This window comes from Morone saxatilis, unplaced genomic scaffold (genome assembly GCF_004916995.1).
Source record: "Morone saxatilis isolate NCDOM2014 unplaced genomic scaffold, NCSU_SB_2.0 Contig1, whole genome shotgun sequence".
Lineage (NCBI taxonomy): Eukaryota > Metazoa > Chordata > Actinopteri > Moronidae > Morone > Morone saxatilis.
This window is the reverse complement of record NW_023339651.1, coordinates 19,134,885-19,150,498: the sequence shown is the minus strand read 5'-3', so window position 1 is coordinate 19,150,498 and position 15,614 is coordinate 19,134,885. Positions and strand designations below refer to the sequence as shown.

At 38.2% G+C, this 15,614-nt stretch overlaps 1 protein-coding gene across 1 annotated transcript; it reads right to left on the bottom strand.

Annotated features, from left to right (window-relative positions):
• Positions 1-659: 659 nt before the first annotated feature.
• Positions 660-9,254, bottom strand: LOC118331488 (ras-related protein Rab-37-like; the record flags this gene model as incomplete). Its single annotated transcript, XM_035666463.1, is given in 8 exon segments — positions 660-3,741; positions 4,811-4,887; positions 4,975-5,031; positions 6,190-6,255; positions 7,104-7,156; positions 7,285-7,351; positions 7,529-7,570; positions 9,144-9,254. Coding segments are annotated over 8 exon segments (579 nt in total), but the record flags the coding sequence as incomplete, so codon positions are not given.
• Positions 9,255-15,614: the final 6,360 nt, after the last annotated feature.

The window sequence follows — 15,614 nt, the reverse complement described above, 5'->3', positions numbered from 1 at the left end:
TCTGACAACAAACAACTGCTCATTATATACAAGGTCTAATGTTCACAATATGTATAATTTTAGATTATGTGTCAGACCTGAGCTGTGCTGAGTCAGAGCATCCCGTAACTGACTAATATAAAATATTATATACTGTTGTCAAACGCAAGTTTATAGACTTGTTTGTGTTACAGTAAAACCTGAACATGGAGCTGTTGTTCTGACATCATTGGTTCCTTAGAGTTGCACTAATCAATATGTTTAATATTACCCAATGGATCAATGATTATGTGCAATGTTAAAAAGGTGTTGCCCGTAATGACAAACCCACAGAGAATTACTATCCAACTCTGCAGTTCTCCTTAGGCTCTATGTAGCATTTTAGCTTGTCCTTAAAGGACCAGTGTGTAGGATTTAGTGGCATCTAGCCGTGAAGTTGCATCCACCATTTGATTACGCTCGGCCTTCCAACGCCATTAGCTATACCAGTGTTTGGTTTGTCATTCTGGCCTGCTGTAGAAATATTGCGGTTTAACATGGCAGACTCCCGTGAAGAGGACCCGCGCTCCCTTCTGTAGATAAAAAACGTCTCATTCTAAGGTAACAAAAACATAACAGTTCTCAGGTGATTAAACACTAATGAAAACATACCTATGAATATTATATTCCATTTCTGCCAATAGATCCTCCTAAATGTTACACACTGGACCTTTAAGTATTTAAAACTGAGCTTAGTTAAAATATTCTGATAAACCTCACCATACCTGCCGTACGACAAGTGTCAGACAAAGTTAGCAACTAGCTGATAAACAAAGCGTGGCATTTAGCCTTTAAAGAGTAAATAATACATTTATTTGGTGGCCAAAAACCACTTGTTCTGCTGCCCCCTAGTGGCAAATGTCTTTTTATGAATCAATTTATGCAGCTTTAATGTTTTGATATACATACATATATCTAGATCTCGTATTTCAAATCAAAATTTAACCCTGAGTGCTGAGTTAAAATCTGAAGAGAACTGCTAATTATTTGTTCATATTTTTCTGTTAATCTTGATACAAATATAAACCAACTTTAATACATTCTGGAGGCACTGCGCACAGATTTGGTTCATGCAATCCAGCAAACATGCAACTGAGCATTAAAATCAGGCCATAAAAGCAAAATATTGTTTTTTAGGGAGGAAAATTAGTGCAGCCAACATGTCAGAAAACTGTTTTCGAAAAATCTGCTCACTCACAAATTCAGTATGTACATAGATGTTCCCTACATTAAAGATAAAATTGGAAATCCAACCACAGATCATTGGCAAGTTTATGTTATGTTTGGTCTTTTGCAGCATTCCTCCTGTAGAGACACATTTCAGGTGACCAAAACACATAAATGCGTTCCTGCATGTTCAGAAATAGAGTTGTCTTGCAGTCGTCCTCGCCAGGCGCTCAGAGTACATTAGCTTATTCTCCAGCTGTGTCCCTGAGCTTTTCTTGAGTCAGCGAGCGTTAAGCAGCAGCTGACAGTCACTTCGAGAGCAGTTTGTCAAGAATGAACCAGTCTGACTAAGTCAAACAAACAGGGCTTTTGTCCACGGACTTGGCTTTGAATTGCATCCATGACACAGTGTATGGCCTTTGTCTAGATCTGTCAGTAGATTGTATGACACATAAGGTTGTAGCAATGTTGATTTTTCTAAGTGGATCCACAACTTCTATAACTCTGCTGTGTTCTCTTCTGGCTTCTATTAATGGTGTGTGGTTGTATGTAGTTTTTACAATAAAATTGGTGTTTGTAACATCCTTGTACTTCCATCAGCAAGGATTTAGTGGTCAATTAAAATGTAGGTATAAAACTATTTCCAGTCAGAGATCTATGTAAGGCAAATGGCCAAAGATATATTAGAAAAAATATTGTTCAAAGAAGCATGAATTATAAAAATTCCTTTAAGAAAAAAAATTGGAAAATATGCATATTCCCTTTCTTTCTAAAAGTTAGATGAGAAGATCAATTTCAATCTCATGTGTCTGCATTAAGTAAGGAGGTTCAGTCGGGCTGTGGGTAGTCTAGCTTAGCATGCTGAGCTAAGCATTCGATAGCTGAAACATAAATCATAAAATTGTTGCTTTAGCCATGCTAGCAAGATAGCTCTAGGTATGGCTATATTGGTCAGTCTGTCAGTCTACCACATTGGTCCAGACTGAAATAGCTCAATTGGATGGGTTACCATGAAATCACTAGCGCCACCATGAGGTCGACGGTTCTGTTTTTTAGTCTTGACAACATTTGGATTGATTGTCAATAAATTTGGTGTTGACAGTCCTGTTTGTAAAGACGAATTGTAATAACTTTCATGATCCCTTAACTTTCCATCTAATGCCATCATCAGGTCAACATTTGAATTTGTTTTGTTTTTGAATTTGAGCTGCTGCAGAGTGTTTATATTGTATTTCTTTTAGTGTACAGGTGAACCCTTAAATGCATACCTGAGGTCTTTAGCAACCTGGGTCTTAATTACCCCCCATTTAGTTCATTAATTTCACTGTTACTTTGAGTAAATACAGACACAATGTAGGAAACATTTGTTTATAGCTTGCTGTCACAGTAACAGTCAGATTTAGTGCAGAGCAGCATTTTCTTTGATATTGGCAGGACATGAGGATGTACCTGAGGCTGCTGCTGATGTGAAACGTGTTTTTGTGCCATTTATGAATCTGATTGTTTAAAAAGCAGAACTGGGGCGTGAGAATGACAAAACTAGCTCAGACGACATAAGCTCTGTAAGGGACATCAGTGAAGACCCTGTCCAAGGCTGCACAGTCTTTAAGAAGTTACAATTCAATTAAATTTTATTTGTATAGCTCCAAATTATAACAAAAGTTAGTACAATTTTCAAATAGAGCAGGTCTAGACCATACTCCTTATAAAATTATTTACAGAGACCCAACAGTTCCCACCATGACGGGCGGCAAAGAAAAACTAACTTTTAAGAGGCAGAAACCTATATGTAGTAGTTAGTAGAAAAATAGTACAGCATAAACATGAAATATAACAGGGTAGGCCAAAATATATGAATAAATTACAACCCAAAAAAAGAACCATAAATGGCTGTGTGTTTGTTATTGTTCAGAAAAGTTAACAAGCAGTATGATATAGTATGGCTTAAATCTCTAGTAAGCATCTTTTTTACCTTTGGACAGAACCAGGCTAGCTGTTTCCTCCCGCCTCCAGTCTAAATGCTAAGCTAGGCTAAACACTTCCTAATTCAGCACCATACTTAACACACACAAGAGTGGTATTGATCTTCTCATCTAACTGTCACAAATAAAACAAGGTTATTTTCTCATAGAATTTCAATCATTTTCTATCTTCTAAAACTTTTACTACAAATCAGTTGCTCATACTGTAATCATAAATGCCAGTCTGAAAACAATTGGGTAAACTGTTCTTGGCTAAATAAAACTGTGGGTTTTGTGAGTCTGTAGCTCAGTTTCTCCTCCTCTCACTCCACTGATCTACTTTTGGCTTTTAGTGTTGAAGGAATGGCAGCGTCATATTTTGGGAGCAGCAGTGAGATAATAGGGCTTTTCTCCCACTCGGTAGCTCTCGGTGTGTCTCTGACAGTCTGTTCACCCAGAGCGGTGGGAGGAGGACTCAGGAGAGGAGATTTAGAAGTAGCTGCAGCAGCCGGACTTCTCCTTCTGTGCTTCAATGTACTCATGAATCTGGAACTTGGGTTCATTGGGATGCTGCACGGCCCGGTGCTTCAGTTCCCTGAAGAACAGAACCACACAGTTTAGAAAACAGTACCGATGGACTTTTCTTAGATTGTCTTTCTTAAATGACTACATTGGTGATTTTTTTATTATTTGGATGGCATAGTAAATTATGAAGCATGGGGCAAATTTTACTTAATCATCTGTGAAGCTTGCTGTGTCTGCTGCAGCACCATGCCTGCTGAGCTGCTGACCACAGATTTTATTTATTACCATTTTAGAGGATTCTACATGGTGGGAAGAAAAAAATTACGTGGCAAGCGCTGAACACTTGCCTTTTTCTGCCATGGAAGCAGTAACATGGAACAACTATGAGGAGAATGAGGAGTGGTTCAGTCTTAACAGTTCAGCAGTTTAATAGGAGGCGAGTTTGACTGATAAGTCTGGATGATGTAAGTGAATGAGTGAATGAATTAAATGAATTAGATTGTTGCACATTATATGATCAGTATATCAGATGTAAATCAAAATAATTATATGAATCATGTGAAATGTATTATTTGTAATAAACGGTCACGTATGATGCTTTTTTGCATAATATTCTTCATATTAACTGTATCAATAAAAACTTGTTTTACTTAAAGAAATAAATGTTATCATTTGGACTGGGGTTTAAAATAGTCATTATTTTGGTATATATAGCCCATTTAAAAAAGCCCTTTATTTGTACTGTATTATTGAAAAATCTCATTAAAATAAGGACAAAATGCAAATTCAAGAGTTCACTCCAAATTTGAGGTCAATTTATGAATTATATCCACTTAAAATTTACAAAATAGCATTATAGCATTACAGCATGAATTGAAAATTAAAGGGCCTTTTAAGAAATAAATTATCGGATGGCTTTTGTGATATTTTTGTAAGGGTTTATTCTTTCTGGATCAATGAGGTGCATCTAACAGTTAAGAAATTAATTATTTTAATATTTTATTATTTAATTAAATCAATCAGTTATGAGTTATTACATAGATTAACAATACCATACCATACCCTACCATACCGGTATACCCTAAACCTAAGCTAAGACAGGCAGGTGGGTTTAAACAAGTCAAATAATAGTTTCATACTTGGCCACAGCAGTGAAGGCCAGCTCTACGTTGACTCCAGTCTTGGCACTCGTCTCCATGAACGGAACTGAATACTCCTAAAGACGTGAAGACGAGCAAAAAACAGTGAGCAGCAGGGTACAGCACATCAGTTGTGGTTGTAGAGCAGTGAATGAAATACTCACTCTGGCCAGCCTCTCTCCTTCATCTCTCCTGATCGCTCTGTCACTGCTCATGTCAGCCTGACAGAGAGACACAGTGCAGTATGGTTAGAATAGGATGCTAGTAAACAAATGCACTTACGTTAGTCATCAATAATATACTATTTACTGTGCTTTTTTTGCTTTTTAATTTATTTTTATTTTTAGCCCTCAAAATTCTTACAGGATGATTAGTGTAAAAATAAACATGGTGTCACTTTTTAACATACATTTCAAAGTGTACCTGTGGAGTTTTCTTGTAAACAGTATTCATTTATTATAATTCCTCATAATACATCTACAGAGATATGTTTTGGAATATTATTCAAACCTGCACTGTTTACATTCATACATCGGCCTTTACATCTTCCTTGCCTATTGCTGGGACATGGCTATGTTACTTAAAGCCCCCCCTCCAGTCAGAAATCAGTTTCATCTTGTCGCTAGAGTGTGCTGTTTGAATGCTGTATGTGCAGAGTTGGACACTAGAGGGATGTTTTCACATTTATCTGCTGAAAGTGGAAATTTTCTCTGTACTCATTAAAAAGCTGATTTTAAGGGGCGTGGCCTACCAGCATGATTTGCATTATTACAGTGAGGTAGAAGGAATCTTGCGTCCAGCAGGAAACTTTAGAATTAAGGAGCCAGTCCTTGAGCTAAACAGCAGTTTCATTTATCATCAAATGGGGGAGTTTGAAGTGGAGGCCTGTAGGTAGCAGCTGATTGTAACCAAGATAAAAATTACAAATAATGTTAGCTAAAGCAGTCCAGATAGATTTTATAAGCAACTTGGGGGCAGTGGAACAAGCCACATGTTGGGAAAGAATGCTTGAACACGCCCAGCAGACACTGAGCAACATTAGCTTTTATTTGTCCAATAGTCACTCTCCCTCTAGATCCCTCTGGATCTGATCTCCTGAGAAACAGAGAAATATCTGGCTGTTTAGCTGCTAAAAGCTCCACTAAAGCAACCAGCTAACTGTGTCTGCTGAGCAGGTAGCTGAGCAGGTAGTGTACAATAGGTTTATAAAAAACTTTTCTCCGGAAACAGCTGCTCCTACAGTTGGTGAGGTTGATGAAAGCATTGAGAATAAATCAAAACAGTAACAGGTTTCACTAAAGATCACATCCCTTTTCATTTTCTTCATTTCTTCACTTTCTCTTTTCACTTGCTGAGCTGCACAGTCTATTCCCACTCACCTTGTTGCCCAGCAACATGATGACTACATCGCTCTGTGCATACTCATGGACTTCTGTTAACCATGCCTAAAACCAGATAGACAGACAGATGCATAAATATACAGACAGTCCAACAAAAACTGAGAGAAAGTGTGTTTGTATTAGGCTGAAACCTGAAGGCAGGTTAATAACACACACACACACAGACGTACATGAGTGCCAACACTTTGTATAACTGATCCAGGAGCTTTATTCCATATCTCTCCAGGCAGTAGACATATCCAACCATGTATCAAGCCAAAGCATGTAATACACACGCTGGTCCACCATGGTAGCGTAACGTTTTGCCTCACCTAGGCGTGGCAGTGTCACGTTTTCAACGCATTCTTGTTCCATGGCCAAATGAGCGATAATAAATATGCAACGTCCTGTTACACTTCCAAAATAAAGCTTGCTGTTTGATTATCATTAATGCAAAACTGCTTGGTTTAGGAAAAGATAATATACCTGACGTAAGTTAAGTACATTACGTAAGTTAACACACATACGTATAACTTAAAATAAGATTTTGGTCTCACACAGGACACAAACAGCGGTCTCATGGGTGAAAGTCCTGTGTTTGTCTGACCTATACCGCACCTTCATACACAAGTGCTTTTCATGACTAGGTGAGGCTGTTGTCGTCGCTGTGTAAACATGCAGATAGCTTTATGCTAAGAAAACAGCACTGAAAATGTCCTGGTTAAAAAGAATAAAAAATGCCAAAAGAGTTAGGATTACGGTTATGTTGTGTTTAGGGTTGTGCTAAATTAGGGTACTGGCACCTCTTTGGTCCAATTCAGGCACTGGCCAACGGGCCCCATTTTGGACAGCCCTGCTCTAGTGGATTGGCTGGTCTATTACATACTTTGGCGCGAGACATATCCCAGACTTACCCGAATGTTGTCAAAGGAGGTTTTGCTGGTGATGTCATACAGGAGGAGCAAAGCTGTGGAGATAGAACCAACAAAAAAGATGAATGAACACACGGTTCCATTGCTGCACATCTCTACTGCAGTAACAGGATAAAAGTATATCTGAGAGTCAGATGTTAATGACGTTGTATATTTGCCTTACCATGTGCATCTCTGTAATAAGCATGTGTCACACTTCTGAACCTTTCCTGTCCCGCCGTGTCCCAAATCTGAAGCAGAGAAAGAAAAAGAAGCTGTACATGGAGACTTGGCCTGGTTCCACTTGACTAACTCTAATTTTCAGTTATAACACTGGTGCCCAAGAGAAAACCAGCCTGTGCTCTAAAAATAGGTCTTCTATTGTGAAAGCACATCAAGTTTTATCTTGAACTGATTCACTTACTGACCTGTAGTTTGACCTTTACGTCGTCAACAGTCACCACTTTATTCTGAGAGGAGGAGAAACACAACTGATGTTGGAAAGGCCACTAGCTACTCATATTAAAGGCTGATTAAAGGAACAATTTGTCAGAATTACAAAATAACAAACATGTCTTCTCAGTAACTTTCAGATTGATTTTCCTGTATTTCTCCAGGTTTTGAGAATTCTGCCTCCACTCCAATACAAGAATCAGTGTCCTTGTTACTAATCCACACACCTTACTGTCATCTTTGGAACTACTAAGTCTTTTAGTTTGTTCGGCCCGGTCACATCAGCATTTGGAATAGCAAAAATGATGGCAGTATCAAGTAATTTCAGTGGAATCACTGCAACCCTTCCAAATCTTTTGCTTTGAGTTAAACTTCTGTGAACTCTGAAATGGGAAGTTGCAGTGTTCATTAATAGCACACTGTCTTGACAGTGCTGACCTCTGAGGATACTAAAAGCTGATCAAAAGTCAAGGTCAAGAGAGCTATCATAGCTCATTATCTGTGTGTCAACATCCACTTTTATTTAACCTCCTCTGAGGAAGTATAGAGTGCTGCAGGGATTTTTTTTTGTTTTTTGTAGGCCAACCTGGAAGTTAGCAAGTCCTGGTTCCTTTTTTCTTTTTGATTGATGATTTCAACATCACCACCACTTGTTGCAAAGCTGAGTTTGAATAAAAGTATGAACAGAACAAGGGGTAAAGGCGGGCTAGAGAGAAGATAAGCCTCCATATTCGGGATGCTGCCGTTGACCTCTGTGGTCTCATTTAGCCATTTGTTAGTTAAGATTGACGCCAATAGAGCAACCAGGGTTATGTTTGACGATTAAACATTTGTTGTTTTGGACTGTGAAACAAATCTGAACTACGCTAGCCACCATTTTGCATCTAAAATAAAATCTGAACTTCCCATCAAGAGAAGAGCTGGCTGGCTGAAGATGGAAGAACAGCTAGTATTACCACCAGGACATTGTGTTGCTGGGAGTTAAAGAGTCCGGTACATGGGCTAAGAGTCAAACATGTTACCCCTGGGCCAAGGAAATAGAACTCACTCACATGGGGCAATAAGTGACAGGCTCAACTCTGATTAGCCACTATGCCGGTGCACAACAAAGTAGTTTAATGCCAGAGCATGCATTGTTCTTTGGTAATACCAATAGCTCATTAGATTTATATCATAGAGAACAGGTTGGCAGTTGGCCAGTGACCGTGACGTCAGCTCGTCCTATATTTAGCTTGAAGGACTTAATTATGTAATTAAGTTGGTGTAATTCTGTTTACCAAGTGTTCTGTGAATCATCTATCTACCATCTATCAACTATATCCGTAAAGGCCTGTTGCTTTTGAGATTTTTTAGCAGTGTTGTGGAATTACTTCCATACTTCCATTGTAGAGGGGTGAAGGCAGAAATATCGTACAGATAGCTCAAAAACTGGGCCACTTAAAGCAAAAAAACATATTCACTTGAGGTAAATGAGAAAACATGGCTTTATTTTGGCTGAACTGACATGTGTGATTTGTCCTACTTAATTTCAACAAGAGAATGTCCTGTGTGTAAAAGATATACACACACTAATTGTGCATGCATACACACCGTGAATCCAATGCCCACTGTAGCAGAGAAGGAGCCGGGGATGAACTTTCCTTGATCGAACTGCACCAACAGAGACGTCTTCCCCACTCCGCTGTCTCCGACCAGGATTGTCTGCAGGAAAGTCAGGTTTAATACAAACTATATTGGTATCAGAATCAGCCCTCGCAGTCATTTTATAATTTTGTGAGTCAGCGCCTGCGTCACGGTGGACACTTCTGCTTCCAAACAGCACAAATAATATTATCTTTTAACAAGAGCTTGGCAGTGTTCCGCTATTATGGTGTGACTCACAAGCTGGAGGAGATAACCTTCAAGACAATGAAATAAATGAAAGGCAGCATTCAGAAGCATCCAAGTTAGTCAGCAGGTCCATGAGTCAATACTTCATCTTCTATAGGCCATGGTCTTTCATTTGTAAACCCACTTAGAAAAGTCACACTGAGGTACCCACCGTCTGCACGCACACAATGTCCTCCAACTGTGACACATAGTTAATGAGCCAGAGCCAGAGCCGAGCTGTTCTCTGTCCTCTCAAGAAAGAAGTTTTCATGCTGAAATCCAGTCTGAGTGGCTATTATGGGTCATTTTAGTGGTCTTGACCAAACCATTCAATGTTGATCGTGTTGTGAATGTCTGCTGATGTTCAGAACTGGTCTTAACAAGACGTGTACTAGTGAGCCCGTTCAACCTTGCCTTCAGACAAGAACATCAGTATTGGATGATTAGAGCTGCAGTGATTAATACAATACTGGGGGTTACTTTGAGAACTGATTAATTGTTAAAGTAATTTTTCATGCAAAAATGGCAGAAAATGCTCCTGCTTCTCTCTGAACATCTTTGGATTTTAGACTGACAAAACAACACATTTAATGACATCACTCTCAGAGAAAAGTGTTAGAGCGGATGCACACCTCCCAAATTCCAAAAAAAGTCAGAGATTCGGTGTACATTTCTGCACAGTGCTGGGCAACAATGTAAATTGGGGTTTACTTTTATAAATCCATGTTCGTGGTCGTTCGTTTATCCTGTCATTGGAATGAAATTGATTTCTGTATGTTCGAAGTTGTCTGGGCTGGATATCTAATAGTAAACTTGTTGTTAACTCAACATTGACATTCAAAAGTGGCCTTTAAAAAACATAAATTTTGACCTGATAACGTCTTCTGATATTCAGAGGTTGTTTTAACAAGACGTCTAATTGTGAGCATCAAATGAACATTTATTGATGCTCAAAAGTCATCTTACAAAGACCTTTACGTATTGTTGCTGTTTCAAATTTCCATAGATGATAAGACTGGGTCTTGGCCAAGTGTGAGTGAGCCTGTCAAGAACCATGGATGTTCAAAAATTCCTTGAAAAGATGTCAAAATTTTGACCTCATTCTGTCATGATCATTGCGGCTCAAAGGGGGTCTTGTCAAGAATATTTTGATGGTATTTGATGTCAGTAGACTATGAGGAGTGGTCTTGGCTAGACATCTAGATGTGGGCTTGTATTAAATTTCCATTGAATGTCAAATGCAGGGGCACCCCGGTTGCCTATGGGTGAATGAACCGACCATGAACCACAATGCATTAAATACTGCATGTCATACACACTCCATTTTCTGTCAACTCTCCACCATTTACTATATAGGCAAAAAATGTATATCGACCCTTTTCTACAAGCAAGACAAAGAAAGAAAGAAGGATAAAGGCTGAAAGAAGTGGAAGCAGGGAGAAAGAGGAAAGGATTATAGTTAAGAGGCTGGAGCAGCTTTTCTCAACAGTTACAGGTTTTATAGCCTGCCTTTGATCTCAGTATTACTATTTAGAAGGATTGCAGAAACTCTTGAAAATGTGTCACAGCTCAGTTGTGAATAAAATATGGATACTGCAACAACAATCATCCTCTGAATTTTCATATCAACTCTACTCAGGCGTCAGTAATAACTTCATTGTGTTATTCTCTCTCTTGAGAGGAAAGTCGGTGCAGCATTGGAAAGAAAAATGATGCTTAAGAGATCCTAATGTTTAGTCAGTGATAAAAAGGTAGAGCACTGTGATGTTCAAGGCTTGTTGGAGCCTGTGTAAAAACAAACAGGGTTTTAATTAATGAAAACCGTAAACCTGCTACCACCCTAAAAATGTTCTCGAAAACTAAGCCAAATATTTTCTATTTTTTATATCTATTATTTCTAACCCCTAACCTAATAAAGTGTATGTGCATGCTGAAATAATGAAAGATGATGCGCAGCATAGGAGATGTGACTAGCAGTAAACAGGTAGTTAATGCATATCTTGCTGGTGATATAATATGGATACCACTTACTAATTAAGCTTTATTATTTTTAGCATCACTTGTACTTGGTCTTTAGTGCTAATTAGCACGTTTAAGCATACTAACCACACAAAACAATGCACTTAGTTAATACTGTCAGATTGTATATTAGCCGTGCATGCTTACGTTAGCAGCCTACATTAGAGCAGATAATCACACTGTTTAATCCATCCAAGTCACACTAACTTAATTTTGTAATTTTGTGAAAACAAAATACTTAGTAAGAAGTACTTAATTAAAAATGTTTCTGTAAAACCAAGTTTTTGTCTTTAAGTGAATCAAGATTTTTTAAGTTAAAATCATATTACAGTAAACAATGGCCAATGCCAGGGACAAGAAATCACTGAATCTGTCAAAAAAGAAACATATTAAGTTTGTTTAAAACACAAAATACAGACAGAGAATTATATAGAAAGGAAATAATCTGCTCAAAATGAATCCAAATCACTTTTTACACAAACTGCAGTTTACAGTTACTGAGTTCACTATTTGTAGTAGTATAACATATACATGAAATTTAATAAAATACAGTCAGTGGTTGTCAGTTTACTCAATGACAGAAAAGGGGTCCCTTAAGAAAAAAAGGTTGGGAACCACTGCCTTACACTATTGTGTTTGTGTTTTGGAAAAGGCAAAAAACACCTTGCAAACACTTTTTTAAAATATCACACTTAGGTTTAGGGTTTGGGGATTTGGGATGAATGCCTTCAAAATGGAAAAAAAATCACAAAGTAAACACAGAGTAGCTTTAACAAACATGTAGAGTACAAACCAAGAGCAATATTATATTTCATCTGATCCTCCTGTGACTTCATGGCATCTGTTTCCTGTTTACTGTACATCACTGAGAGCATTACTTAATGCCTTCATGTGTGTATGTGAGGACACAACCAGTGGAGTGAAACAACCATAGTTGTAGAATTATACATGCACATGTGCACGTGATGGTGATGAGGATGTATGTGTGTTTGAGGTGGGTGAGGGGTATATGACGCTGTTTCCGTGGTAACAGAGGTTAGCTGGGAAGAGAGTCTGTCTCATAAAACCTCACTGTAGGCAATTAGGTGAAAGAACCGCAGATGTTCGGGAAGAAGACATGGATGCTGTGGATGATGCATGCAGTATATTGTGTGTATGTGTGGTGTGGAGAGAGAGAGAGAGAATTATAAAGAAAGAGAGAGAATTTGATTATTCATTTCCAGAGATCATACACCGATTGTTAAGTGCCATTCTTTCTCACTGAGCCAAAGAAGCTTTAGTATAAGAGCCTTCATGAAGGCCATCATGGTGATAAACATGTTTACTGTATGCAAAGTTGGAGTCGTAAGGATGTGCTGATCTCCTCTGCCTGAGCAATGGGAAATGTCACTTTTATCTTCCTGTAGAGTGTAAAGTCTGCGTCACACAGGCTAGAATGTAATTTAGCTTGACAGTTTTCATATTGGCATTAATTTAAACTGTGCAATATTCTGCACAGGTGGGAGTGAAACCAACAGAGCGGAGCAGATTGCTGTAGCTTCCAATATTAAAAGTCGATCTGATGCTTGACGCAAATATAAATATAAAAAATATAGATAGACTAACCAGATGGGAATTACTGGGTGTTACTGAAAAGCCTTAATATCAGTGTAACACAATATATATGGATGTATATGTGTGTGGATGACAACTAGGGCTTTAGAAGTACTTTCAAAATTATTTATAATATGAACATAATGAGTTACAACACTCAAATAAGCTCAAGAAATTAGTGTAATGGACTGAAATGAAGTTAGATTAGGGCAAACGGGCTAAAACTGAGTGATGTGACAGATGTGTTTGGTCTGTTTGAACATTGATACGGTGCAAACCAAAGCATTAACAAAGTCCAGGGATGAATCATTTTTCCGGTATTGCAGACTGAAATATTCAGAGTTGGTTAAAAGCATGATTGTTACTATTTTTGTAAAGTTTAGCTTCCCCTAAATGTTCCCCAATTCTCAGCAATACCCTAATATCTTGGAATAAAAGGGCAGAGCAAGGAGGCAGGATTTGCGAATAAGCTGAAAGATAAGGAGGGTTGTAAGTGTGCCTTTTGGATGTTCTGTATACAATATTCATTGCAGTAATATGGTGATTGTAGAAGCTTTGGGCTGACTTTTTTGGAACAGTGAGCTGAAACAAGCCTGCGTGTTTAGAGTCAGCCACAGTGATCCCCGTTGCTCAGGAGTGCTGGCCTTTGACCTCATGTAGATGGAACAGAGAGGAAGACACACTCCCTTGGTCTTCAGTGAAATGTCACTTGATATTTTATGAAAGCTGTATTGTAGAACAGCTTCCGTTCAGCGGTGAGGGAGCTGGGTCAGTGTACTCCATGGCAATGGATTTTCATTTTGAAATGAGAAAACCTTGAAATATACCAAACTAATTGTTTATAAATAGGGAACATTTATTTATTTTTTAGTTTTGAATAATTGATGATCGCTGTAAATACATCCTACGTTATACATTTCCCATTTGGTTGATGGTCTTAAAAGAAAATTCATCACTGCTCTTGATCATTTAGATGCAGACACAATCTGCTATAATGTCCATTGCATTGAAGTAATTCTTTTAAAGAGTGATTTTGTTCATCAGGACTGCCATAAGTGAATATTTACTGTCATTCAGTGGGGGATTTTAGTGAGAGTTTCCCAAAGGTCAATAGATCCGATGAGACATGGACCGGGTTTTAGCCTAATGCAGCCATTATCGCACTTTGACATCTGCATTTTAATTGCCTGGAAGCAGTATGAAAGCGCGTGTGTGAGGTTGTATTGTAAGGCGGGTGGGCAGGGTGCTCTGCAGAAGGGCTGAATTAGAGCAATACAAGTTGTTCTTTCCAAACATCACAGACAGTTCTTTCAGGTGAACACACGTCTGTCTGCTCTGCCTTTGTCTCACTAATGCAGTATTTCTTTTACATTTCTCTTTTTTCTGGGGGGTGGTAGTTTTCTTTTCACTCTATCTCTCTCTTACCCTCTCTACTCTACCTGCTCCAGCCCCAGCGGGATCATGATTTACATCAACAAAAAAAGAGGGGGTGCTTTGAGTGCTCTTTGGCTAGGGTAGAGGTTGTGGTAGGGTAGTGGACTCCTCCTTACATCTTAACCACAATGGTTGGACGCACTTCCAAAATCAATAATAATAATTTTAATAATAATACTACTTTGTTTATGTAGCACCCTTAAAACAGTTGCTTGACAGACAGCCAGAACAGGCCATATACAACAGACAGCCAGGACAAAGCAAGACAAAATTAAGATACATAAAAAATACATAAAACAAATAAATTAGTGAATTAAAAAAAAAAATGAAAAGATGGTATCTAGTCTCTGAGGCAAAGCTTTCCAATATTAACACTGATTGTGTATATACCAATTCATATTTGATATATTTTACTTAAGGATAGGCTCGGTGTTTTATTGCAACAGCCCTATTGAAAAGACTAAAACCAACATGTACTGTAATCTACTCTCCCAAGCCCATTGTTCCTACTGAAGGCTGATCTTTAAAGCGGCACTGAATCTTATTATTGTTATGTGAACACTGGATAAATATACTATGTAATGTGAAAAGGGGTCACTACAGTGATACAAACCAACAGAGGAATATTACCCAACCGTGCAGTTCCCTCAGTCCTACATGGCAAAATTTAGTGTCTTTTAGCTCATTATTTTGGGTTTCACTCTCACCGCTCTCAACAATTGCTCCAGCAGCAGCAGGAGCTGTTTTTAGTATACAAGTCGTCTAATAAACCCACTTGTACACCACCTGTCCTAGCACTAAAACAGTCTGACAGAACAGTTAGCCACTAGTAGCTGCTAGTAGTTTCGGTGGAGAACAAAAAGAGCTAAACGCCATTCTAAGGTAACAAAAACAAATATTAATTAATTATATATACTGGACCTTTAAGATTTTAACATTTCAAAGAATTAGGGCTTTCTCAAATAGTGGCTCCTTGATGTGTTTTTAATAGTTTTATAAGCACAGAGGAATAAGTATACCAGCTTTGAACATAGGCACTACTGTACTTATTTCTAGAAAATTTAATTATAGTTGGTTTTGGTCTTTTGATGGTATTTGTTAAAAATAATTTATACCAGAACAAGCTTTAGGAACTTGAAGTGTTTT